The sequence below is a fragment of the Nerophis lumbriciformis genome, linkage group LG22 (assembly GCF_033978685.3).
Source record: "Nerophis lumbriciformis linkage group LG22, RoL_Nlum_v2.1, whole genome shotgun sequence".
In the NCBI taxonomy this organism is placed as follows: domain Eukaryota; kingdom Metazoa; phylum Chordata; class Actinopteri; order Syngnathiformes; family Syngnathidae; genus Nerophis; species Nerophis lumbriciformis.
Genome location: NC_084569.2, coordinates 22,682,459 through 22,708,245, shown reverse-complemented (window position 1 = coordinate 22,708,245; position 25,787 = coordinate 22,682,459). Strand labels below are relative to the sequence as shown.

Below are 25,787 nucleotides of genomic sequence, written 5' to 3'. Positions count from 1 at the left end.
TAGTCGACTCGATTGTGATCCGATTGTGCAGGCGGACATGAGCGCATGAAGTCGCAGCACCTACCTGCGGGGCTGGAAGTCGTTGTCTTTCTCCCTCTCTCTGCGGTACAGGGATGCTTTCTCGGGGGGCTCAGGTTTTGTGGACAAAATGCTGTCATTACGGTAACGCAGCTGGAGATAATTACATTATATTTTATGGAAACATCTCATGAAAAATAAAACTGTAACAATTTAAGGCGAAGTCGTCACCATATTTGGCCTGGTGGCCTGTTCCCTCATGGAGTGATGATGGAGAGGCAAGGAGTACAAGGTGAGGGGGGGACCCAGGCTAGGAGAATTTGTGGGGGTCACAGGGGGCATGATGGGTGAAGTAGGCAGGGAACTGCAGGCCAGCACGTTTGTTGGCATGATCTCCGGAAGATCTCCACCGTTTACTGTAAGAAAGAGCAAACGGTTGACAAACAGGCCTTGTTCACACTGAAGGTCAATTCCGATTTTTTTGCCCATATTCGACCTGTATCAGATTTTTCCACGTCAGTGTGAACAGTGCAATTCCGAATTTTTCATATCCGACCCAGGCCTCTTTCGTATGTGGATATAAATCGGATATACTGTATATGCAATGCATCCTCAATGTGAACGCTACCATGCTCAGGTCGCATTCCGACCACAACGTCATCAAAAAGCGATAAGGGTCATAATTTTTGGCCAAAATAAATAGTAGACAACTGTGCACAATTCAGGTGAAAATAAAATCTTTTCGGAACTCACATGAAATTTTTACCACTCCTGTCTCCGGCTGCCCGCCCACAGACACGCTTTTCAAGCAGACATCGAAGCAAAATATCCAGGAAGAGATACTTGTCCGCTTCCTTCTTAATCTTTTGCGCGCAATAATTTGGTAAATGTTGACTTAGGTTGCACAAAATCCTTGAAATTGCCACAGGTGTGCCACTACTGAGACCGTGGAAGGCATTTTTACTTCCGTAAACATTGCAGTGCGTGTGACGTCATGACTTCACGTCCGCATGCGGGTCAGAATGCATTCACATTAGAAATCTTTTTTTTTTTTTAATTGTGAACGGCCTCTAAAAAAATTGGATTTGACAAACAAATCCAAACTGGACATCCGACCCTGCAGTGTGAACGGAGCTACAAACCCCGTTTCCATATGAGTTGGGAAATTGCATTAGATGTAAATATAAACGGAATACAATGATTTGCAAATCCTTTTCAACCCATATTCAATTGAATGCACTACAAAGACAAGATATTTGATGTTCAAACTCATAAACTTTATTTTTTTTTTGCAAATAATAATTAACTTAGAATTTTATGGCTGCAACACGTGCCAAAGTAGTTGGGAAAGGGCATGTTCACCACTGTGTTAAATGGCCTTTCCTTTTAACAACACTCAGTAAACGTTTGGGAACTGAGGAGACACATTTTTTAAGCTTCTCAGGTGAAATTCTTTCCCATTCTTGCTTGATGTACAGCTTAAGTTGTTCAACAGTCAGGGGGTCTCCATTGTGGTATTTTAGGCTTCATAATGCGCCACACATTTTCAATGGGAGACAGGTCTGGACTACAGGCAGGCCAGTCTAGTACCCGCACTCTTTTACTATGAAGCCACGTTGAGTAACACATGGCTTGGCATTGTCTTGCTGAAATAAGCAGGGGCGTCCATGGTAATGTTGCTTGGATGGCAACATATGTTGCTCCAAAACCTGCATGTACCTTTCAGCATTAATGGCGCCTTCACAGATGTGTAGGTTACCCTTGTCTTGGGCACTAATACACCCCCATACCATCACAGATGCTGGCTTTTCAACTTTGCGCTTATAACAATCCAGATGGTTCTTTTCCTCTTTGGTCCGGAGGACACGACGTCCACAGTTTCCAAAAACAATTTGAAATGTGGACTCGTCAGACCACAAAACACTTTTCCACTTTGTATCAGTCCATCTTAGATGAGCTCAGGCCCAGCGAAGCCGACGGCGTTTCTGGGTGTTGTTGATAAACGGTTTTCGCCTTGCATAGGAGAGTTTTAACTTGCACTGACAGATGTAGCGACCAACTGTAGTTACTGACAGTGGGTTTCTGAAGTGTTCCTGAGCCCATGTGGTGATATCCTTTACACACTGATATCGCCTGTTGATGCAGTACAGCCTGAGGGATCGAAGGTCACGGGCTTAGCTGCTTACGTGCAGTGATTTCTCCAGATTCTCTGAACCCTTTGATGATATTACGGACCGTAGATGGTGAAATCCCTAAATTCCTTGCAATAGCTGATTGAGAAAGGTTTTTCTTAAACTGTTCAACAATTTGCTCACGCATTTGTTGACAAAGTGGTGACCCTTGCCCCATCCTTGTTTGTGAATGACTGAGCATTTCATGGAATCTACTTTTATACCCAATCATGGCATCCACCTGTTCCCAATTTGCCTGTTCACCTGTGGGATGTTCCAAATAAGTGTTTGATGAGCATTTCTCAATTTTATCAGTATTTATTGCCACCTTTTCCAACTTATTTGTCACGTGTTGCTGGCATCAAATTCTAAAGTTAATGATTATTTGCAAGAAAAAAAAATGTTTATCAGTTTGAACATCAAATATGTTGTCTTTGTAGCATATTCAACTGAATATGGGTTGGAAATGATTTGCAAATCATTGTATTCCGTTTATATTTACATCTAATACAATTTTCCAACTCATATGGAAACAGGGTTTGTATATAGATGATACAATGTCAGATAAATGTCATCTAGCATTCATGTTATGGCCACATAAATTACCTGCAAGATGACAAGCCTCCATAATAACTGCATGCTCTTTGGGTAACACGTTCTTGGATCTGTTCTAAAAGACAAAATAGATCTTCAGCTTAATGTGATGAGTTGCAGAATCCTAATGCAAGCAACTTTTTACACTGAAATTTTCAGAGTGTATTGCAAACAAAACATTTTAGAGATAATAGCTGGCGTTAGATCAGTTGGCATTCTTTTCCAGGTCTCCTTATCTGTATGATCAATCATGCCTTTATAAATAGAATGTACACACAGTGGTGTTTGGGTACTTTAGTTTGAAAAAGTGTAAAGTGGTACCTCAACTTAAGAGTGGTTTTTGATAAGAACTGTCTCTTGTGCTTTAAGTTGCAAACAAAAATTTGAGTTACAAGCATCCCCACCATTAGTCGGCGTAGCAAATGTCATAGTGAACCCCGTAAGAGCCACCCAAAACATCTGGTCTTATAGCTAGAGATTGCATGACTTTGTTTTTCCAAGCATGGGAAGGAAGAAGTGTGAAGGATGAAGCTGAGAAGAAGAAGTGGATTATTATTATTATTATTATTAAATTAAAAAAATAAATTATCAAAAACACGACCAAGTGTGTCGCCGATTTGGCAAAGCAAAGCAAATGTATCGCAGCTTGTCTGCACCATACTGAAGCAGAAAGAGTCTAACGCAGTGGCCTAGTGGTTAGAGTGTCCGCCCTGAGATCGGTAGGTTGTGAGTTCAAACCCCGGCCGAGTCATACCAAAGACTATAAAAATGGGACCCATTACCTCCCAGGGGGGTGAAAAAGGGGATGGGTCAAATGAAGAGGACAAATTTCACCACACCTAGTGTGTGTGTGACAATCATTGGTACTTTAACTTTAAATGTTGAAATAATATCTAAACTGTGGACATTAATCCATTAAAATAAAGAGAAGCTGCTGATGGTGTGTTTGACAAAGAAGCAGCTGGAAGGAGATACAGTGGAAGTCCCCTCTCCAAGGTCAATGTTGTACATTACTATTACATTACTACATAAAACTATACTGTAGCTGTTAATGGTACATTTTATTGGATATTTTTATACAATATTGCTGATCTAAAAGTTGTTTTTTTCTTTTTAAAAAGCATGTTACATGGTGCAGAATTTTGTTCTTGTTTTGGGTCGGGGGCAAGCACCTAATACATTGATTTCAATTAATTTAAATGAGAGACATTGATTTGAAATACAAGTGTTTTGAGTTAAGAGCTCAGTCATGTACAACACTTAAGACCTTTAATATAACTACCGGTATATGTGGAATTAAATTATAGAATAGATTAAGCAAAGAAGTCAAACAATGTACTAGTATGATCCACTTTAAGAGGCTGTTCAAACTGGAAGTCTTTACAAAGTACAAGGAAGAATAAGTTCATAATTGTCTTGAACCTTATTGAAAATGAGATACAACCCATCTTATTATGTGAATTATAATTGATTATAACTATCAAGAGAACTGTCATATCTAAATATGTACAGTATATTTAAACTGTTATTTATAAGAATAGGAAGTGATCATATGTGTAATTGCAATGAATTGGAAAAGGCGTAGGATTAAATAAGCTTTACTTCCTCCTACTCCTTTTCGGACATGTTGTAAAGAGAAATGAGAATATGTAACTTGTGAGATCACGTAACATATTGTGACTGCATACATGTTGGATATAAACTTAAACCAAACCAGGACCAATGAAGCTCCTAAGTTGAGGTACTGCTGTATAACACTGTGAGGGGTGGACGGCGGCTCAACTGCTTTCAAATTGGGTCGCCGTCTGAGGCGGGGCTCATCAAGTATCCTGTCATCTGGGGAGTCGTCACTGGACCATTCGGATTGGCCCGGAGCACGTTTCAGCTCCCCTTGACAGTAGATGGTTGGGGTTGAGTCCCTTAGCAGGCTCTGAGTAAAAAAATAAGGGAAAAAAGTCCTGAAATATTTTTGCAATAATAATTAAAAAAAACATATAGTTTTATTGTAGTGCTATCAAATTATTACTATTTTTAATCAAATTAATCACACTTTTGAATTTTGAATATTCATGATTAATAATAGGTTATTACCCGCTTGCATAATACAAATTAACTTAAAAAACAACTCAATAGTTCAACAAAATACAATTTTTTCGTTAGAATGTCAAACAGGAACATGTTTTCAAAGGAAACTAAACTTTAAAAAAAAGTGTTTATAATTCACAATCCTTATGTAAGACAAAATATTTTTATTTTTTTTATTTTTTTTTTTTATCATTCTAACTAATAAATAAACTCTAGTAAAAGTCAGCTACAATTGAGCCAATTTGTGTCACTCAATTCCATCTATAAAGCGCTCTAAAAAACATCCAAAGTCCTCTATCAACGTTTTATATACACGTTGTAAGTATGTATGTAATGTAACAGGAACAATCATAATACCATGTCATATTTATGTATTTTGCTCATTTTATACACACGGCAGGGAATTAATTTCAGACGCATCGTTCGCTGTTTCCTTCAACAACACTAAGCATCAAGGGACAGTATTATTAAGTGCTTAATAAGAAATACAAACTTTAAACATAATATGACAATCACTTACTGTACAATATCTGCTATCACTGGGATGCCGACTGATAGGATGTTCACATCTTCTCGTTTAGATGAAGAATTAATCATAATCCTCTTGAAGGGTTAAAAAAAAGTTCCGCATACAGGCGTCTTTTTGTGTCTTTATCACCACCTCCGAGTTTAAGTTGAACGTCAAAGTTGACCAACATCTCGGTTTATGTCCACAACCTGCTACTTTCCAGGGCTGAGACATAATTTATAAACTAGAATTACTTTTCACCAACTCAGCAGCAGCAGCTCACTATGTCAATATAGCAGCATAAGCTAGTTTGCTCTCTGTGATCACGGTGCCTCTAAAAATAGTTTGCACTAGCGCTTACAATACAAATATTGCTAATACTTGTTTAATATTCAGGTCACGAGATGGCACTGGAGTTCTGTTGGCGGTTTTTGGATGTTTTAGAGGGCTTTATGGGCGCTAGAGCGTACTCCTATTAGCTGCATTATTAGCCACCCAGTAGTCGCCGTATTTTACGAGTTAGAATGCATTAAAAAAAAGAAAAATATATTTGTTCCTGTCCTACATAACAATTGTGAACTATAGGCAACAATCCCCAAAAAGTGGAGTTTGTCTTTGAATGTTCTTGATGCTTGTTACTTGAATGCACCACAATTATGTGTTCAAAACAAGTGTAATTTGAAGTGTAATTTGCCCGCAAGCACAAGAAAGAGTCGACGTCTCCTCACTCATTTGCACTGACCTGATTACTGACCGTATAAAAACCTGCGCTGCCTTTATAAGGGAACTGCCCTTTTTTTGGAATTTTGGCCATCGTTCGCAATCTTTATGAAAGACATGATGACGGATGGATTTGAAAAAAATGCATTCTAACTTGTAAACAAACGTAAAGAAAAGTCTGCTTACAGCGGAGCCAAAGGGAGCTCCTCTATTTCGCTCATGAAATCCAATAAATAACCATTCAAAAACCACCAACAATAGTACATTTACATTTTGTGACTTGAATATTAACCAAGTATTAGTGATATTGTTACTATAAGCGCAAACAGAGACAAACTATTTATAGCGGCGCCGTGATCACTTCCTGTGTGTCTCTATGTTTACATCATCGACTGGTCTGCTGTTACCTCACTTCCTTACTCCCTGTAAGTTTATTCTAGATCACAAATCATGCCTCTCACCTGGAGAGAATAAGTCTGAGTAGGTATTCCGACAAGTTGGTACACTTTGACAGCCATTTAGGACCCGAAAATGGCGAGAACAGCACAAAAAGACGCTTTTTTTTTAGCAAGGATTATGAGACATTCTTCATCTAAATGGGATTATATGAACATCCTATCAGACAGCATCCTAATGATAGCAGACCTTATACAGTAAGTGATGGTTTATTATGTTTGTAGGCTCTCATAAAGTCTGCAGTGAGTAATAATCACTGATGAAGAAAAAAAAAGCAAACGTGATGCATTTTTTAAATTAATGAGCAGCGTATACTTAAAATTAGCAAAATACATACATATTAAATGTTATTGTAAATGTGGTCATTACTACGTTACATATATACTTACATCATGTATATAAGACCTCAATGTAGATGTTAATAGGCAGAATTGCACGGCTCTCATAGGCTTTATTGTAAGCAAACTTTTGATCGCATGTTATTAAGTATGCAAAAAAAAAAAGGTAACCATCCACGGTTATGGTAATGGAAGCGTGTACGGTCAAATTGCGTGAATAATCCGCGCAGAATAATGCGACAATGTTTTTAGATTAATCACATGAGTTAGTTTATTTTTGACAGCCCTACTTTATTGTCAAAACCTCAAACCTGATCAAAGGCTGGGCTACCAATGTCCTTGGAGAGGCGCCTGAGGCGAGATTCCAGCGTGACCAGCTTGGCTTCTTTCCGCACCATCTCGATGTGGAGCTCGTCGCTCTTCTCCTCCATTTCCCTAATCTGCTTGCGATACCTGTCTTTGTCAATCAGACTCTGTGAGAACTGGTGCTGGGCCTCGTCTCTGGACCTAAAGGCCTGTGCATGACAGAAAAATATACACGCACAATTATCAATGACAGTTGTATCGAGAGTGGAATATAGGATAGGACTTTATTGTCATTGCACAATTACAACGAAACTATGTAGTACAACGAAACTATGTTTTAGTGAATATGAATAGGAACTTAGTGTGTCACCTGGTCTCTCTCTTTTTCCACTTCCTTTAGTTGCATGGTGATGGTGTCCATGCGGTTGCGGTACATCTCACAGTCTTTCTGCAGTGTGGAGCACTTGAGCTCCAGATCCTCTTTTTCCTCCAGGTACTACACACACACACACACACACACACACCACAATGACAATGAGATGTAAATACAATATATAACGGTGACATTAGCGAACAAGCTTTTATGTAAAAGGAGGTCAAGTTTTGTGGTTTTCAATGATCCGTACATGATGAGCAATATGGATCAAATACAGAAACAACTTGGAAATATATTTTAATGATGTTGTCAGTGTGCACACTGATTAGTTTCTCCAGTCTGGAGCTGTCCTTCTTAGATGTATTGCCCCCCCCAGCACACTACGATGTAGTACAGAACACTGGCAACCAACCACAGACTGGTAGTACATCCACAAGAGTTTTTTACAGATGTTGAAGGAGCGCAGCATCCTCAGGAAGTACAGCCTGCTCGGTCCTTTCCTGTACAAGTGGTCCGTGTTAACAGTTCAGTCCAGCTTATTGTCCACCCACACCCCGAGGTACTTGAATGAGTCCACGGTCTGTACCTCGACTCCCTCGATCACAATAGGTTGTGACATTGGACTCGACCTCCCAAAGTCAATGACCAGCTCCTTGGTCTATGACGGATTGAGCTGCAAGAGGTTCCTGTGGCACCAGACAGCAAAGTCCCTCACCAGGCTCTGAAACTCCTCCTCTCTGCCGTCCCTGATGCATCAAACGATGGCTGTGTCATCCGCGTACTTTTGGATGTGACACAGCTCTGATTTGTAGCAGTAGTCAGCGGTGTACAGGGTGAAGAGAAGAGGGGCCAGCACCGTTCCCTGCGGTGCTCCGGTGCTGCTGATCACAGTGTCAGACGTGATGTCCTTCAGTCTGACGTACTGTGGCCTATCAGTGAGGTAGTTTGAAATCCAGGCAACCAGGCAGGGGTCCACTCGCATTCTGTCCAGCTTGTCCTGGAGAAGGCGGGGCTGGATAGTATTAAAGGCACTCGAGAAGTCCAGGAAAAGGATCCTCACAGTGCCATTTCCCTTATCCAGGTGTGAGTGGGCTCGGTGCAGCAGGTAAAGGATAGCATCCTCCACACCAACGCCTGCCTGGTACTCAAACTGCAGGCTGTCCTGGGCATGTTGCACCTGTGCTCTGAGGAGGCTGAGAAAGAGCCGCTCCATTGTCTTCATTATATGAGAGGTGAGCGCCACTAGTCTGTAGTCGTTCAGCTCACGGGGGAAGTTCTTTTTGGGAACTGGAACGATGCACAACGTCTTCCAGAGGGTGGCATGTAAGGCATGTAAAACTATTATTTTGATCACTTAATTGCATGGTTTTGTCACCCTGGTACATGATTACTTTAAAACTTAAAATAATTAAATATAAATGATCGGCTATTTCCGGACTTCTCTGCTTTTCCATCTCCTCTTCTATAAACAGCATAGCCTGTGTTTCCTAATGCTCTTTGTAGCATTTCTTCAAAGCGCTTGAAGAAAACATCAGTAGAAGAGGACGCAAAATAGAATACTAGAGTCTTATCTTCTTTTTTTCTCTTTCTTGAGCGCAAGGACTGCTCTTCTTTCTGCTTTTTTCTGCACGTTCTGACTCAGTCTTTCTACTCTAAAGGGTGCTCCAGATTTTCAGGATTGCCTTTTGCTGGAGTCTTTTGCATTTTTTCCATCCAAACTCTAACCAAAACCCTTCTTCTTTAGATTTTAGAACCTTATGGCTGCAAATTACACTCCTCTCGCTTGGTCTGTCCCATTTTGAACGAGTCAATTTGACTGGAGAGGCTCAAACTTTCCTCATCATTTGAAAATGTATGCAGACTGACCACTTCTTTAGTTGTATTCCTACAAACTGCAACAATGCATCTGGCAGACATATTTGATAATTCCTTCAAATTATGCACAAAAACAACATGATTCGGGATGAGGATTCTACCAAAACACATGGAAATGCCTCCAGTCTTCTACAAGTGACAACAGCAGGCTGATGCAGGTCCGCCCACATTTTTTAGCTAAAAGTGAGCATTCCAAAATGTGCTGAAACTTGTTAAAAAACAGACCTAAAATTACTACCATATCTATTTTGGGGGTGGGGAGGTGGGGATTTTACCCGTATACACACTTTTTAGGTCTAGAACTATGAAACAAATGCCAATGTTGGCACCATTAGAGGGGCCCTTTAGGTAGTAAATGCATACATGATCAAATGTGTATTTGTTGCCCTTCATTTCAGATATTTTTCTTGCTTTTGCTTGAACATATGTAGAGTCACTGGCGGTGCTTCTGGTTTTCCAGCATGCCTTGTGGCACTTTTGTAAACAGTTGAAGAAGTCATGCGTAATTGTTAATGCTAGTTGTTTTTGTTACCTTTCTCTGTGATAGTAGTCATGTATGTGACATAAATGTTAGATTGTTTATTTCATTTTTTCTTTTCTTTCTTTAGTTTATTTCGAACATGAACACACTTACATCATAATACATCACACAATTTCATATCATTTCATTTTACATCATGCCCGAAAAGGAGTAGGAAGAAGCAAAGCTTATTTAATCCTACCCCTTTCCCACTTCAAGCGTTTACAAATATATACCGGTAGAATCATTTACTGACCTATTTATATAATAAAATAACATCTATGAATTAGTATACAACAGTTTTGTAATATGTAATTAATTAATTAATTCAGTCATTATTAACATACTGAGATGAAGAATATCTTATTTTCAATAAGGTTGAAAGTATTTCTCATAATTCTTCTTTTTTGTACTCTGTAAGCACTATTATTTTGAACAACCTCTTAAACTGGATCATATCAGTACAATTTCTAACTTCTTTACTTAATCCATTCCATAATTTAATTCCACATACTGATATGCTAAAAGTTTTAAGTGTTGTACGTGCATATAAATGTTTTAAATTATTTTTTCCTCTAAGGTTATATTTCTCCTCTTTAGTTTTTTGACACTGTAAATTAAACTGGTATGTTGCATAATGACTTCCTGCCATTACATTATTGTCATGTAAATATTGCCTAAGTAATACTAGATTAAGTACTGCATATGCATCTATTTAGATACTTTTACATCATTACTTTCAGAATTTAATCTGGAAGTAGGTGCAGGTATTTATTGTATTTGTCAAGTGCATATACAAACCCTGTTTCCACATGAGTTGGGAAATTGTGTTAGATGTAAATATAAACGGAATACAATGATTTGCAAATCCTTTTCATCCCATATTCAATTGAATGCACTACAAAGACAAGATATTTGATGTTCAAACTCATAAACTTTTCTTTTTTTTTTGCAAATAATAATTAACTTAGAATTTCATGGCTGCAACATGTGCCAAAGTAGTTGGGAAAGGGCATGTTCACCACTGTGTTACATCATCTTTTCTTTTAACAACACTCAATAAACGATTGAAAACTGAGGAAACTAATTGTTGAAGCTTTGAAAGTGGAATTCTTTCCCATTCTTGTTTTATGTAGAGCTTCAGTCGTTCAACAGTCCGGGGTCTCCGCTGTCGTATTTTACGCTTCATAATGCGCCACACATTTTCGATGGGAGACAGGTCTGGACTGCAGGCGGGCCAGGAAAGTACCCGCACTCTTTTTTTACAAAGCCACGCTGTTGTAACACGTGCTGAATGTGGCTTGGCATTGTCTTGCTGAAATAAGCAGGGGCGTCCATGAAAAAGACGGCTCTTAGATGGCATCATATGTTGTTCCAAAACCTGTATGTACCTTTCAGCATTAATGGTGCCTTCACAGATGTGTAAGTTACCCATGCCTTGGGCACTAATGCACCTCCATACCATCACAGATGCTGGCTTTTGAACTTTGCGTCGATAACAGTCTGGATGGTTCGCTTACCCTTTGGTCCAGATGACACGATGTCGAATATTTCCAAAAACAATTTGAAAAGTGGACTCGTCAGACCACAGAACACTTTTCCACTTTGCATGAGTCCATCTTAGATGATCTCGCGCCCAGAGAAGCCAGCGCTTTAACTTGCACTTACAGATGTAGCGACAAACTGTATTTAGTGACAGTGGTTTTCTGAAGTGTTCCTGAGCCCATGTGGTGATATCCTTTAGAGAATGATGTCGGTTTTTGATACAGTGCCGTCTGAGGGATCGAAGGTCACGGTCATTCAATGTTGGTTTCCGGCCATGCCGCTTACGTGGAGTGATTTCTCCAGATTCTCTGAACCTTTTGATGATATTATGGACCTTAGATGTTGAAATCCCTACATTTCTTGCAATTGCACTTTGAGAAACGTTGTTCTTAAACTGTTTGACTATTTGCTCACGCAGTTGTGGACAAAGGGGTGTACCTCGCCCCATCCTTTCTTGTGAAAGACTGAGCATCTTTTGGGAAGCTGTTTTTATACCCAATCATGGCACCCACCTGTTCCCAATTAGCCTGCACACCTGTGGGATGTTCCAAATAAGTGTTTGATGAGCATTCCTCAACTTTATCAGTATTTATTGCCACCTTTCCCAATGTTCTTGTGACGTGTTGCATGCATCAAATTCTAAAGTTAATGATTATTTGCAAAAAAAAATGTGTATCAGTTTGAACATCAAAAATGTTGTCTTTGTAGCATATTCAACTGAATATGGGTTGAAAATGATTTTCAAATCATTGTATTCCGTTTGTATTTACATCTAACACAATTTCCCAACTCATATGGAAACGGGGTTTGTATCTAGATAGCACAATAAACCAGGGTTTTTCAACTAGATTGTTTTGGGGGCCACATTTCTAGAAAGCTAAGGACCTGTGGACCAGATTTCTCGATTCAGTAGTCTTATTTTATATATTCCTGAGAAGTTGTGATGTGCGATACCACTGATTTTCTTTCCGATCCATCCATTTTCTACCGCTTGTCCCTCTCGGGGTCACTGGAGCCTCTTTCCGATCCAATACCGAGTAAAATAAAGACTGGTATCAGCAATACCAATCTGGTATTTTGTGCAAATATACCTAATGTGTCTGCTAAAATTTTAAAAGTTGTGTGTGAGCAAATTATTAATTAAACAACAACAGTAACAATAATAAGAAAAAAGATGAAAAAAAATTGAAATGTAAGGAGAAAAAGCTCAAAATGTCTAGACAAATAACTATTAATAATATACTTAGTCACCTATAACACAAAGTTGTGTCTTTAAATATATATAACATCTGTTTATAGCATATCAGCATGGCATCCTGCCTCGTCTCTTCTGGCCGCTGCTGATGTACGAATTCCCAATGACCATCGTGGAGGGTTTTGAAAAGAAGATCAGCTCGTCCCTGCGCAGGTGGCTGGGTCTGCTACGGAGCGTAAGCAGTATTGCTTTGTTTGGGCACAACACCAAGCTGCAGCTTCCTTTCAGTAGTCTGGCAGAGGTGTTCAAGGTTTCCCGGCCAGATAAGTCCTGCTCTACAGAGATTCTGCTGATGGGAAAGTATCTTCAGCAGGTGTGGAGGTCAGAACAGGAAGGAAGTGGCGTGCCCAGGATGCAGTGGAGCGGGCAGAGGCGAGACTGCAGCACAGCACCCTGGTAGGAACCGTGGCTACTGGTCGGGCTGGGCTGGGTAGCAACACAAAACCAAGCTACAGCAGAGCCAGAGGAAAGGAAAGGCGAAAGCTTGTCCAAGAGGAGGCTCGCTTCAGCAGAGTGGTGGGAATGAGCAAGCAGGGTGCCTGGACCAAGTGGGAGCACATAGCTGGCCGCAAGATCACCTGGACCAAACTCTGGAAAGCGGAGCCACACCAGTTTAAGTTCTTGGTCCAGTCAGTTTATGATGTCCTCCCAAGCCCTGCTAACCTGTTCACCTGGGGCCTGATAGACGCACCTGTGTGCCAGCTCTGTCAGAATGTCCACAGAACACTTTTCCACTTTGTATCAGTCCATCTTAGATGAGCTCAGGCCCAGCGAAGCCGACAGCGTTTCTGGGTGTTGTTGATAAACGGTTTTTGCCTTGCAGAGGAGAGTTTTAACTTGCACTTACAGATGTAGCGACCAACTGTAGTTACTGACAGTGGGTTTCTGAAGTGTTCCTGACACCATGTGGTGATATCCTTTACACACTGATATCGCTTGTTGATGCAGTACAGCCTGAGGGATCAAAGGTCACGGGCTTAGCTGCTTACGTGCAGTGATTTCTCCAGATTCTCTGAACCCTTTGATGATATCACGAACCGTAGATGGTGAAATCCCTAAATTCCTTACAATAGTTGGTTGAGAAAGGTTTTTCTTAAACTGTTCAACAATTTGCTCACGCATTTGTTGGCAAAGTGGTGACCCTCGCCCCATCCTTGTTTGTGAATGACTGAGCATTTCATGGAATCTACTTTTATACCCAATCATGGCACCCACCTGTTCCCAATTTGCCTGTTCACCTGTGGGATGTTCCAAATAAGTGTTTGATGAGCATTCCTCAACTTTATCAGTGTTTATTGCCACCTTTCCCAACTTCTTTGTCACGTGTTGCTGGCATAAATTTCTAAAGTTAATGATTATTTGCAAAAAAAAAAAAAAAGTTTATGAGTTTGAACATCAAATATCTTGTCTTTGTAGTGCATTCAATTGAATATGGGTTGAAAATGATTTGCAAATCATTGTATTTCGTTTATATTTACATCTAACACAATTTCCCAACTCATATGGAAACAGGGTTTGTACATGTCAAAAAGGAATGAACTCAAACTACTAATTTACATACCCTGAGGAATGCCACAGTTGTATAACACAAGTTTGGACCCCAGTGTTTGACGTTTTCTAGCAAGGTTAAAATGTCAATGCAAGGATCTGTCAATGTGTTTACAGTGGTCCAAGTTTCTCTATACAACAGAGATAATTTGCTGCAAAAATATTTGCCTCACAAGTTTTGAACTGAAAAGTACAAAGAACAAAGAAGAATTATGAGAAATACTTTCAACCTTATTGAAAATAACATTTTCTTCATCTCAGTATGTTAATAATGACTGACTTAATTATATATTACAAAACTGTTGTATTACTCATTCAGAGATGTCATTTTACTATAAAAAAAATGTCAGTAAATGAATGTATATATTTGTAAACACTCTGAAGTGGGAAAGGGGTAGGATTAAATAAGCTTTGCTTCTTCCTACTCCTTTTCAGACATGATGTAAAGTGAAATTATATGAAATTGTGTGATGTATTATGCTGTAAGTGTGTTCATGTTCGAAATAAACTAAAGAAAGAAAAGAAAGAAAGAACTGAACTCGTGGGCTGGAATGATGTCATTCCCAGTCCAGATTTGGCCCCCTGAGCCGCCAGTTGAATAGCCCTGGTGTAAACCTTATCTTCTTTGTGACCCTATGAGTGTGTGTCACCTTGTCTCGTAGTTCTTCTGCTTGTCTGACTTCCTCGTGGATGTTGTAGAGACGGTTGACCAGGTCTTGTCTGTCCTCGATCGCTTCCTGTCTGTCGTGTTCTAAAATGTCGAGGATGTCTTTGTCCGATGCAGACAGAGGTCCGGGCTGAGCGTTCAGAGAGCACAGGGGAAAATGTACCGTTTTATAAACTGTTTTTTCAAGCTGAAAATCTATCATTAGGCCAAATGTAAATTTTTATGACAACGCCCGATTCTAATTCTTCATCTTACCTTGAAGGAGAAGATGGGCTTCAGTATATACTTTAACACAATCTAAGCATCGAGCGCAATTTACATCATTATTTGTCCACACCTGGATGATAGACTGGAGCTCCTGTATCTTTATCTTGAGGGTCTCATTCTCCCGCTCGAGCTCAAAGATCTGCTCCCTCTTGGGCCGATTCTCGATGTCGTTCTTTAGTTTGAGACTTTGCTTCCGCTCCATCTTGCACTCTTCATCCATTTTGTTTAGCCGGTGCTTTAGCTGATCAATCTGCGTGTCAAACAGAGAGGACACAAAATTAACAGTTTGATCAGGGGTGTCCAAAGAAAGAATAATTAAGAGTGAGGAGGGGCCACCTTGATACATTTTGTACAATAAAGATGCTATAACCAAACCCGTGTAGGTCAATACATGCTAAACCAGACCTGGGCAAATTAAGGCCCGGGGCGGCCCGTTAAACTTTTCAATCTGGACATTCCCAAATAATTTTTTTAGATCTTTAAGATCAAAACTGTAGTCTTGAACTATACAAAGTATTTCAATGGTTGGAATCTGCGCTTCTGCATGGTATACTAGTTACTGTTGTAATCTAATTATTTACTATGGTAATCTAAGTCACAGCAGCTCAGACGAGGCACCAAGCAGTGTGGAAGGGGAGCGTTTACACAGAGTGTTTCCAGAGAGGCCAGCCTGAAATGTGGGTGTCAGGGACAGACGTGGAAGGAGATTTTTACAAGAACGTTCTAAAGCTTGGTGATATATCAGAAATATCAGATTGTAGGTGGAGGTTTTTTTACCCTTCGCGTTCATATTTCGCTGTGTTTGTTGCATTTTTCACTTGATTGTAAAATATGTCGATCGAGAGGGGGTGTGACAATTATATGTCGTCAATGTTCAGCGTTTTATCGTTCATAGTTCATATTGTAAATCCCACATTCTTTATTTATATGTACATTCTCATTCAGTAAAAACATTCTAGATTCCATTCCGTTTTTTCAGCCGGTCTGTCATAACGTTTTTAGCATTCAATAAGACATTATCGTGAGGTTTTGTATTAGTGCTCCTAAAAATCAGATATACCGGCCCCCAGACACATTTTTTTCTCTAAATTTGGCCCCCTGAGTCAAAATAATTGCCCGGGCCTGTGCTAAGCTGTCATGATCTCACCTGACAGTTTGGACTAGATTAGTTTCCTTAGTTTCTGTAATATTTCCTATCCAGCGCTCTTATTTCTGTTTTCTACTTCCTGTTTGCCTCAACCTCTTCTCTTGTCTGAGCGCCAACCCTACGCATTAGGACTGTGAGTCTCTGGGCACCCTACAATTCCATTCTATTCGAATCTTGGGCGTAATGATTCAATTCAAACCGATTCTGGTTTTAAAATTGATACTTTCTAAAAAACAGTGGGTGCCAGTTCTATGATTAACTACATTCCTCCATAAAATAGACAAACATCTCTAATAAATGTTTGTATAACTTAAAAGAAAACTGGTTTTATTTAATAAGAAGTATCCCATACTAAGTAAATATGTATAGCAAAAATGGGCATCAACTTGGGTTGTCAAAATAAATAGATTTTCGAAAGAATCGCAATTCTTATTTCTAACAATTCTTAATCGATTAAAAAAAATTAAAAATCTATTTAAAAACAATAAATAAAAATTTAAAATATATATTATTCTTTTAAATCTGTCCGGTACAGTCACTCAGGCAAATCATATTGTTGATGTAGATGCCCATATCTGCTGTAAATATTTACTTTAGAAAAGAGAAGTGTGGGCTACTTCTCTTGTTGCTTAGTTTGTATTTGACTTTATTAAAAGTTTGGGTAGAATTGAATTAAACAAAAACCAGTTTTTTTAAGTAATATAAATATTTTTCAAAGCTTTTTATCTTTTTTGTTTTATAGAGGAATGTAGTTCATCATAGAACTGGCACCCAATGTTATTAAAAAAGTACGGATTTTGAATCGAGAATCATTTTCAATCGGAAATTGGTTCTGAATCGAATAATTCAAATTGAATCGTGCAGTGCACAAAGATTCACAGTCTTAGCTTCTACATCAGCAATATGATTTGCCTGAGTGGCAGGACAGGACTCATAAAAAAACAATAATAATAAATAAAAAAATAAAAAAATAAATAAATTAAAAAAAATATATATATATATATATATATATATATATATATATATATATATATAACAAACAAAAAAGATTTTAGATTGTTCTGAATCGCTTAAGAATCGTTACAAATAATCGCGATTCAATCGATTTTTTTTACGCCCCTTAGGCATGTACTGCATTTAGGGCGGGGCGGCCCTGAATAATATTCATATATTGTCACTATTACAAGCAGCCCTCTGATTGCGATGATGATGACTGCAATGTGGCGATGTTTGTCACCCCTGAATTCTAATATATCTCATTAATAAATACATTTTCCAATTTGCTGAGGGCCAATGAAAAATGATCTGTAGATCGAAATATGTAAAACCCTGTATTTTACATAAACAATCTATTAAAATGTAAAAAAAAACTGCTGATCCTATTAATTCATGCGAGAAACATTAGCAGTAGCTCTCAGACTGATGTACTGCAAACGACAACCACAATTTTAAAGGCCTACTGAAACCCACTACTACCGACCACGCAGTCTGATAGTTTATATATCAATGATGAAATCTTAACATTGCAACACATGCCAATACGGCCGGGTTAGCTTACTAAAATGCAATTTTCAATTTTGCGCGAAATATCCTGCTGAAAACGTCTCGGTATGATGACGTCTGCGCGTGACGTCACGGATTGTAGAGGACATTTTGGGACAGCATGGTGGCCAGCTATTAAGTCGTCTGTTTTCATCGCAAAATTCCACAGTATTCCGGACATCTGTGTTGGTGAATCTTTTGCAATTTGTTCAATGAACAATGGAGACAGCAAAGAAGAAAACTGTAGGTGGGAAGCGGTGTATTGCAGGCGGCTGCAGCAACACAAACACGGCCGGTGTTTCATTGTTTACATTCCCGAAAGATGACAGTCAAGCTTTACCATTGGCCTGTGGAGAACTGGGACAACAGAGACTCTTACCAGGAGGACTTTGAGTTGGATACGCAGACACGGTACAATGAGTACGCATGCATCTGCGGCTTCCAAACATTTGATCGCTTGCCCGTACGTGCGTGCCGCTATGTGCACGTCACGTACGTAACTTTGGGGATTTTGGGGAAATATATGTGCTGTATGAACTTTGGGGAGGTGAACGGTACTTTGGGCTGTGGGATTGAGTGTGTTGTGCAGGTGTTTGAGTTGTATTGGCGGGTTATATGGACGGGAGGGGGGAGGTGTTTGTTATGCGGGATTAATTTGTGGCATATTAAATATAAGCCTGGTTGTGTTGTGGCTAATAGAGTATATATATGTCTTGTGTTTATTTACTGTTTTAGTCATTCCCAGCTGAATATCAGGTCCCACCCGCCTCTCACAGCATCTTCCCTATCTGAATCGCTCCCACTGCCCTCTAGTCCTTCACTCTCACTTTCCTCATCCACAAGTCTTTCATCCTCGCTCAAATTAATGGGGAAATCGTCGCTTTCTCGGTCCGAATCGCTCTCGCTGCTGGTGGCCATGATTGTAAACAATGTGCGGATGTGAGAAGTTCCACAACCTGTGACGTCACGCGCATATCGTCTGCTACTTCCGGTACAGGCAAGGCTTTTTTATCAGCGACCAAAAGTTGCGAACTTTATCGTCGATGTTCTCTACTAAATCCTTTCAGCAAAACTATGGCAATATCGCGAAATGATCAAGTATGACACACAGAATGGACCTGCTATCCCCGTTTAAATAAGAAAATCGCATTTAAATAAATAAATGATAAATGGGTTGTACTTGTATAGCGCTTTTCTACCTTCAAGGTACTCAAAGCGCTTTGACATTACTTCCACATTTACCCATTCACACACACATTCACACACTGATGGAGGGAGCTGCCATGCAAGGCGCTAACCAGCACCCATCAGGAGCAAGGGTGAAGTGTCTTGCTCAGGACACAACGGACATGACAAGGTTGGTACTAGGTGGGGATTGAACCAGGGACCCTCGGGTCGCGCACGGCCACTCGTCCACTGCGCCACGCCGTGTAGGCCAGTAGGCCTTTAAACATGTTGTCAAGTGAGTACAGCGATACCTCGACTTAAGAGTGTTTTGAGATAAGAACTGTCTCTCGGCTAATTGTTATGTTTTAAGTTGCAAACCAAAATTTGAGTGACAAGCATTCCTGCCATTAGTTGGCAAAACAAAAGCCACAATTAACCCCGAAACATCTGGTCTTACTCGAAATCTTATCGCTAGTGATCAACATAACTTTGTTTTCCAAGCATGGGAAGGAAGAACATGAGTGTGATGGACAGTGCTGAGCAGAAGTGGATGATATTAATTTGAATTAAAAATTGAAATCATCAAAAACAGGACCGAGCGTGTCGCCAACTTGGTAAAGCTATATCGTATCAATGCGAGTCCACACCATAGTAAAGCAGAACGAGTCTAACGCCAGCCAAGTATGTTAAAATAATATCTTAACAACGAACATCTATCCATGAAAATATGGAAAAGCTGATGATGATGTGTTTGACAGAGAAGCAGCTGAAAGGAAATGCTGTACATTAATAATACATTACTTCAAACAACTACTGTAGTTGTTAGTGGTACAATATATTGTATTGGTATTATACAATTTGTTTTTCTCTAAATGTTTGTTTTTCTTTTTAAAAGGTATGTTACATGTTAAAAATGTGCTGTGCTGTTTTGGGGGAGGAGGCACAAGCACCAATGAAATTGATTTTGATAAATGTCGACGGGAGACGTTGATTTGAAAGTGTTTTGAGTTGAGAGCTCCGTCACAGAACCAATTAAGCTCCTAAATTGAGGTAATACTGTACACTCTTGACAGCATCATAGCATTATCATCTTTGTTTTACATTTTTGGTTGAATCTCAATCTAGTTAAGAGTCAACCCGCTGTTAACATAAAAGCTCTGTGGCTAGATTTTATGCATTATGCAGTCGTTCTCAAACTTTTTACCAGTACCACCTCAGAAAAAACTTGGCTCTCCATGTACCACCATAATAGTCAACATTAAAATACAGTAGCATAATAGGCCCAAGTATTTGTTAAAAACAAGACAGAGTTCACAGTTTTCCGGGTCATTTTTCCCATTGAAAATGAATGGGCCATTTTCTACATTCCTTAACTGATTTGAACCGTTCCACTTTTAACCCCTTCCACTCGCCTTTGACAATCAAACTACCGTTTTACTACTGGCAGTTAAAAAAAAAATTCAGGAATTCCCAGAATGGCAATTTTTCCACCTTTTGTCCCAAAGTTTTCACAGTCCATATTTTTCAGCCAATTCCAACCATTCCACCTTCAAATCATTTTTTTCCCCTACAAATTCCCCATTTTCTTTAAATTCCAGGAATTCCAAAATACCAATTCTCAATTCAAACTGTTACTACGTCAACATTTTTCAACTGATTCAAAAAATTACAACAGCAACACATTCATATAATCTAGGACAATTGTGCTGGTGTCAATATATTCAAAAATTCCTGTTTTTTCTGAAATTCACAAATTTCCAGGAAATTCCCATTCGTATAAAGTATATTTGATATTTCGGACACTGTAAAGTTGTACACAGTTTGAACAGCAAGACTGTGTTTGAATAAAGGAAAATAAAACCCTGTATGTTACTAGATGGAGCAGTGGTACACGTACCACAGTCGCTACGCTTAAAAACTCACTTCTTCGAGTCCTGTTACTCAAATTAATCCTTTTCGGTCTAGAAACCATGTACAAATATTAGGGATGTCGGATAATGGCTTTTTGCCGATATCTGATATTCCGATATTGTCCAACTCTTTAATTACCGATACCGATATCAATCGATATATACAGTCGTGGAATTAACACATTATTATGCCTAATTTGGACAACCAGGTATGGTGAAGAAAAGGTACGTTTAAAAAAATTTTATAAAATAAAATAAGATAAATAAATTAAAAACATTTTCTTGAATAAAAAAGAAAGTAAAACAATACAAAAACAGTTACAAAGAAACTAGTAATTAATGAAAATTAGTCAAATTAACTGCGAAAGGTTAGTACTATTAGTGGACCAGTAGCACGCACAATCATGTGTGCTTACGGACTGTATCCCTTGCAGACTGTATATATATATTGATATGTAATGTAGGAACCAGAATATTAATAACAGAAAGAAACAACCCTTTTGTGTGAATGAGTGTGAATGAGTGTAAATGGAGGAGGAAGGTTTTTTGGGTTGGTGCACTAATTGTAAGTGTATCTTGTGTTTTTTATGTTGATTTAATTAAAAAAAACAAAAAAAAACGATACCGATAATAAAAAAAACGATACCGATAATTTCCGATATTACATTTTAACGCATTTATCGGCCGATAATATCAGCAGGCCGATATGATCGGACATCTCTAACAAATATACAATAAAGTTGCCTGAGATGGGCCAATACACAATAGGAGTAGTTCAATATGCATATTATCAGATTTAGAGCTTAAAAAAGATATTTTGAGAGTGTTACAACAAGCACCCTTTTGTATTGGATTTAGTTAGATTGTTCCTAATGTTGTGACTGCTAAGTATTACAGGATTTCTTCTTTTTTAAAGTTAAACGGCTGAAATGTATTTCCTGGTGCAATGGCCGTTGTTTTGTAAACTGCCGTGCACAATAGTGTGACTTTTCTACTGGTACTACTTCCTCGGCAACTGTGAATAAGAAGCATAAAAGCCTGTTTTCATCCGTACCTCCAGCTGCAGGTCTCTACTCCTCATCACCGCCATGTTCTTCTCCTCGCTCAGCGCGGCGTACCTCATGGCCAGTTTGTAGTTCTCATCTTTGACTCTATGCAGCTCATCGCTGTAGGTGTTTCTCTCCTCCTTCATCTTGTTGTGCCCTGGAGACCACACACATTGTCCACTAGCGAGCATTGGCACCCACGTTACAGGCTAATATGCCTATAAATATGTCACGATTTCAAGCACTGTTATAAAAACACACTTTTTGGGGGGCCTGTTGAATAGTCCAATTGGAAAAGCACTCGAAGAGCACATGACCTCTGATAGCTCCAATGTCCCAATAGTGAAAAATATGCAAAGAATAATCCTGAATCTAGTGGGTGATCCAAATCACTCCCAAAATCTAATAACTTGTTCCTTGTTCCTTTTCTGACATTTCCTGAAAGTTTTATCAAATCTCCCTATAACAGGGATGTCAAATTTATTTTAGCTCAGGGGCCGCATGGAGGAAAATCTGTACACATGTGGGCGGGACTATTAAAATCATCGCATTAAAAATAAAGACAATTTCAGATTGTTTTCTTTGTCTTACTTTGGCTTAAAATAGAACAAACATATTCTGAAAATATTACAATAAAAATATAGAAAAAAACACAGGCAGCGGTAAAGTTTAGATCCACTGATACATTTACATATGCATAAAATTTGTTTTTTCTTTTGTATTATTTTTTTAAATTAATTAAGTAACGTTTATGACAAACTTTTTCCAAAAAATAATATAGAGTGTTAGATATAACAGGATAATGCATACGTTTATCATTTGTGTTCAAAACAGTTACAAAAAAGTGGGACCCCAAAAATGTACTGTGGGACCCCATTTTCATGACTTTTTCAAAATGGGGTCCCATCAGTCAAGTATTTCATATATATATATATATATATATATATATATATATATATATATATATATATATATATATATATATATATACATATATATATATATATGTATATATATATATATATGTATGTATGTGTGGGAAAAAAATCACAAGACTATTTCATCTCTACAGGCCTGTTTCATGATATATATATATATATATATATATATATATATATATATATATATATATATATATATATATATATATATATATATATAAGAAATACTTGACTTTCAGTGAATTCTAGCAATAAATATATATTTATTTTATTATATATATATATATATATATATATATATATATATATATATATATATATATATATATATATAAAAACTTGACGAATTACTAAGTCAAGTATTTCATATATATATATATATATATATATATATATATATATATATATATATATATATATATATATATATAAGAAATACTTGACTTTCAGTGAATTCTAGCTATAAATATATATTTCTTTTATTATATATATTTATATATATATATACCGTATATATATATATATATATATATATATATATATATATATATATATAAAAAATACTTGACGAAATACTAAGTCAAGTATTTCATATATATATATATGTATATATATTTATAAGAAATACTTGACGAAATACTAAGTCAAGTATTTCATTCATATATATATATATATATATATATATGTCCATCCATCCATTTTCTACCGCTTATTCCCTTTGGGGTCGCGGGGGGCGCTGGAGCCTATCTCAGCTACAATCGGGCGGAAGGCGGGGTACACCCTGGACAAGTCGCCACCTCATCGCAGTGTATATAAATATATATACACACACACACTTATATATATACACACATATATATATATATATATGTATATATATATATATATATATATATATATATATATATATATATATATATATATATATATATATATATATATATATATATATATATATATATATATATATATATATATACATATAAGAAATACTTGACTTTCAGTGAATTCTAGCTATAAATATATATTTATTTTATTATATATATATATATATATATATATATATATATATATATATATATATATATATATATATATATATATATATATATGTATGTGTGGGAAAAAAAATCACAAGACTACTTCATCTCTACAGGCCTGTTTCATGAGGGGGTTCCCTCAATCATCAGGAGATGAAGTAGTCTTGTGATTTTTTTTCCCACACATACATATATTGCGCTCTACTACGGTATCGAGCACTATTTTTTGGATAACCTTATTAAGACATATATATATATATATATATATATATAATAAATACTTGAATTTCAGTGTTCATTTATTTACACATATACACACACATAACACTCATCTACTCATTGTTGAGTTAAGGGTTGAATTGTCCATCCTTGTTCTATTCTCTGTCACTATTTTTCGAACCATGCTGAACACCCTGGTCTCTGATGATGCATTGCTGTGTGGCACGCACAAAAGTGCTTTCATCAAATGCACTAGATGGCAGTATTGTCCTGTTTAAGAGTGTCACAACATTGCTGTTTACGGCAGACGAACTGCTTTACGGTAGACAAAAACGTGACTGCTGTTGTCGTGTGTTGTTACTGCACTGGGAGGACGTTAATGAAACTGTCTAACAAAAAACCCACATAAGAAACCAAGAACTCGCCCTCTATCATTCTACAGTTATAACGTGATTGGGCAGGTACGCTGTTTATATTGTGGGTTAGGAGTCCGCCTGAATTTTGGGAGATTTTCGGGAGAAAATTAGTCCCGGGAGGTTTTTGGGGGAGCCTCTGAATTTCGGGAGTCTCCCGGAAAATCCAGGAGGGTTGGCAAGTATGGCGTGGGTTCCCTCCGGGTACTCCGGCTTTCTCACACCTCCAAAAAACATGCACCTGGGGATAGTTTGATTGGCAACACTAAATTGGCCCTAGTGTGTGAATGTGAGTGTGAATGTTGTCTGTCTATCTGTGTTGGCCCTGCGATGAGGTGGCGACTTGTCCAGGGTGTACCCCGCCTTCCGCCTGAATGCAACTGAGATAGACTCCAGCACCCCCCGTGACCCCAAAAGGGACCCGCAGTAGAAAACGGATGGATGGAAGTAATTGACTGTGATTAATCACAATTAATCCATATTCAAAAGGATAAATAAACGTTTTAAAAATATTAAGTACAGGCCACAAGTTTGACACACCTTCTCATTCAATGCGTTTTCTTTATTTTCATGACTAATTTATTTATTAATTGTAGATTGTCACTGAAGCCATCAAAACTATGAATGAACACATGTGGAGTTATGTACTTAACAAAAAAAGGTGAAATAACTGAAATCATGTTTTATATTCTAGTTTCTTCAAAATAGCCACCTTTTGCTCTGACTACTGTTTTGCACACTCTTGCATTCTCTCGATGAGCTTCAAGAGGTAGTCACCTGAAAGGGTTTTCACATCACGGGTGTCATAGTTTTGATGCCTTCAGTGACAATCTACAATGTCTACAATAGTCATGAAAATAAAGAAAACGCATTGAATGAGAAGGTGTGTCCAAACTTTTGGCCTGTACTGTATATATTTCGACAACCCTAAAATATATGTACAGTGTATAGTCAAGAGTGAAGTGTCAACTTGTGATTAATCACAAACTATTATTGCATTATTCATGTATTTACGCAAATTAATCACGCAATTAATTTTGAACGTAGATGGCTACCCGAAAGGAGGCGCTGGTTTTTATACGGTCAGTGGTCTGTGAGGAGACTCTGACTGGT

General features: G+C 38.0%; 1 protein-coding gene across 3 annotated transcripts in view; it reads right to left on the bottom strand.

The window, feature by feature from the left end:
- The window catches only part of card11 (caspase recruitment domain family, member 11), a 112,004-nt gene that overhangs the window by 34,768 nt on the left and 51,449 nt on the right, over positions 1 to 25,787 (bottom strand). For all 3 annotated transcript variants that reach the window (XM_061973996.2, XM_061973998.2, XM_061973997.2), the window contains 9 exons: positions 22,070 to 22,218; positions 15,320 to 15,499; positions 14,966 to 15,112; positions 7,567 to 7,692; positions 7,202 to 7,405; positions 4,567 to 4,713; positions 2,796 to 2,859; positions 250 to 434; positions 65 to 171 (listed from right to left, as the gene is read on the bottom strand). In XM_061973996.2, the coding sequence (XP_061829980.2) occupies positions 65 to 171; positions 250 to 434; positions 2,796 to 2,859; positions 4,567 to 4,713; positions 7,202 to 7,405; positions 7,567 to 7,692; positions 14,966 to 15,112; positions 15,320 to 15,499; positions 22,070 to 22,218 (1,309 nt within the window). The remainder of the gene's footprint in view (positions 1 to 64; positions 172 to 249; positions 435 to 2,795; positions 2,860 to 4,566; positions 4,714 to 7,201; positions 7,406 to 7,566; positions 7,693 to 14,965; positions 15,113 to 15,319; positions 15,500 to 22,069; positions 22,219 to 25,787) is intronic.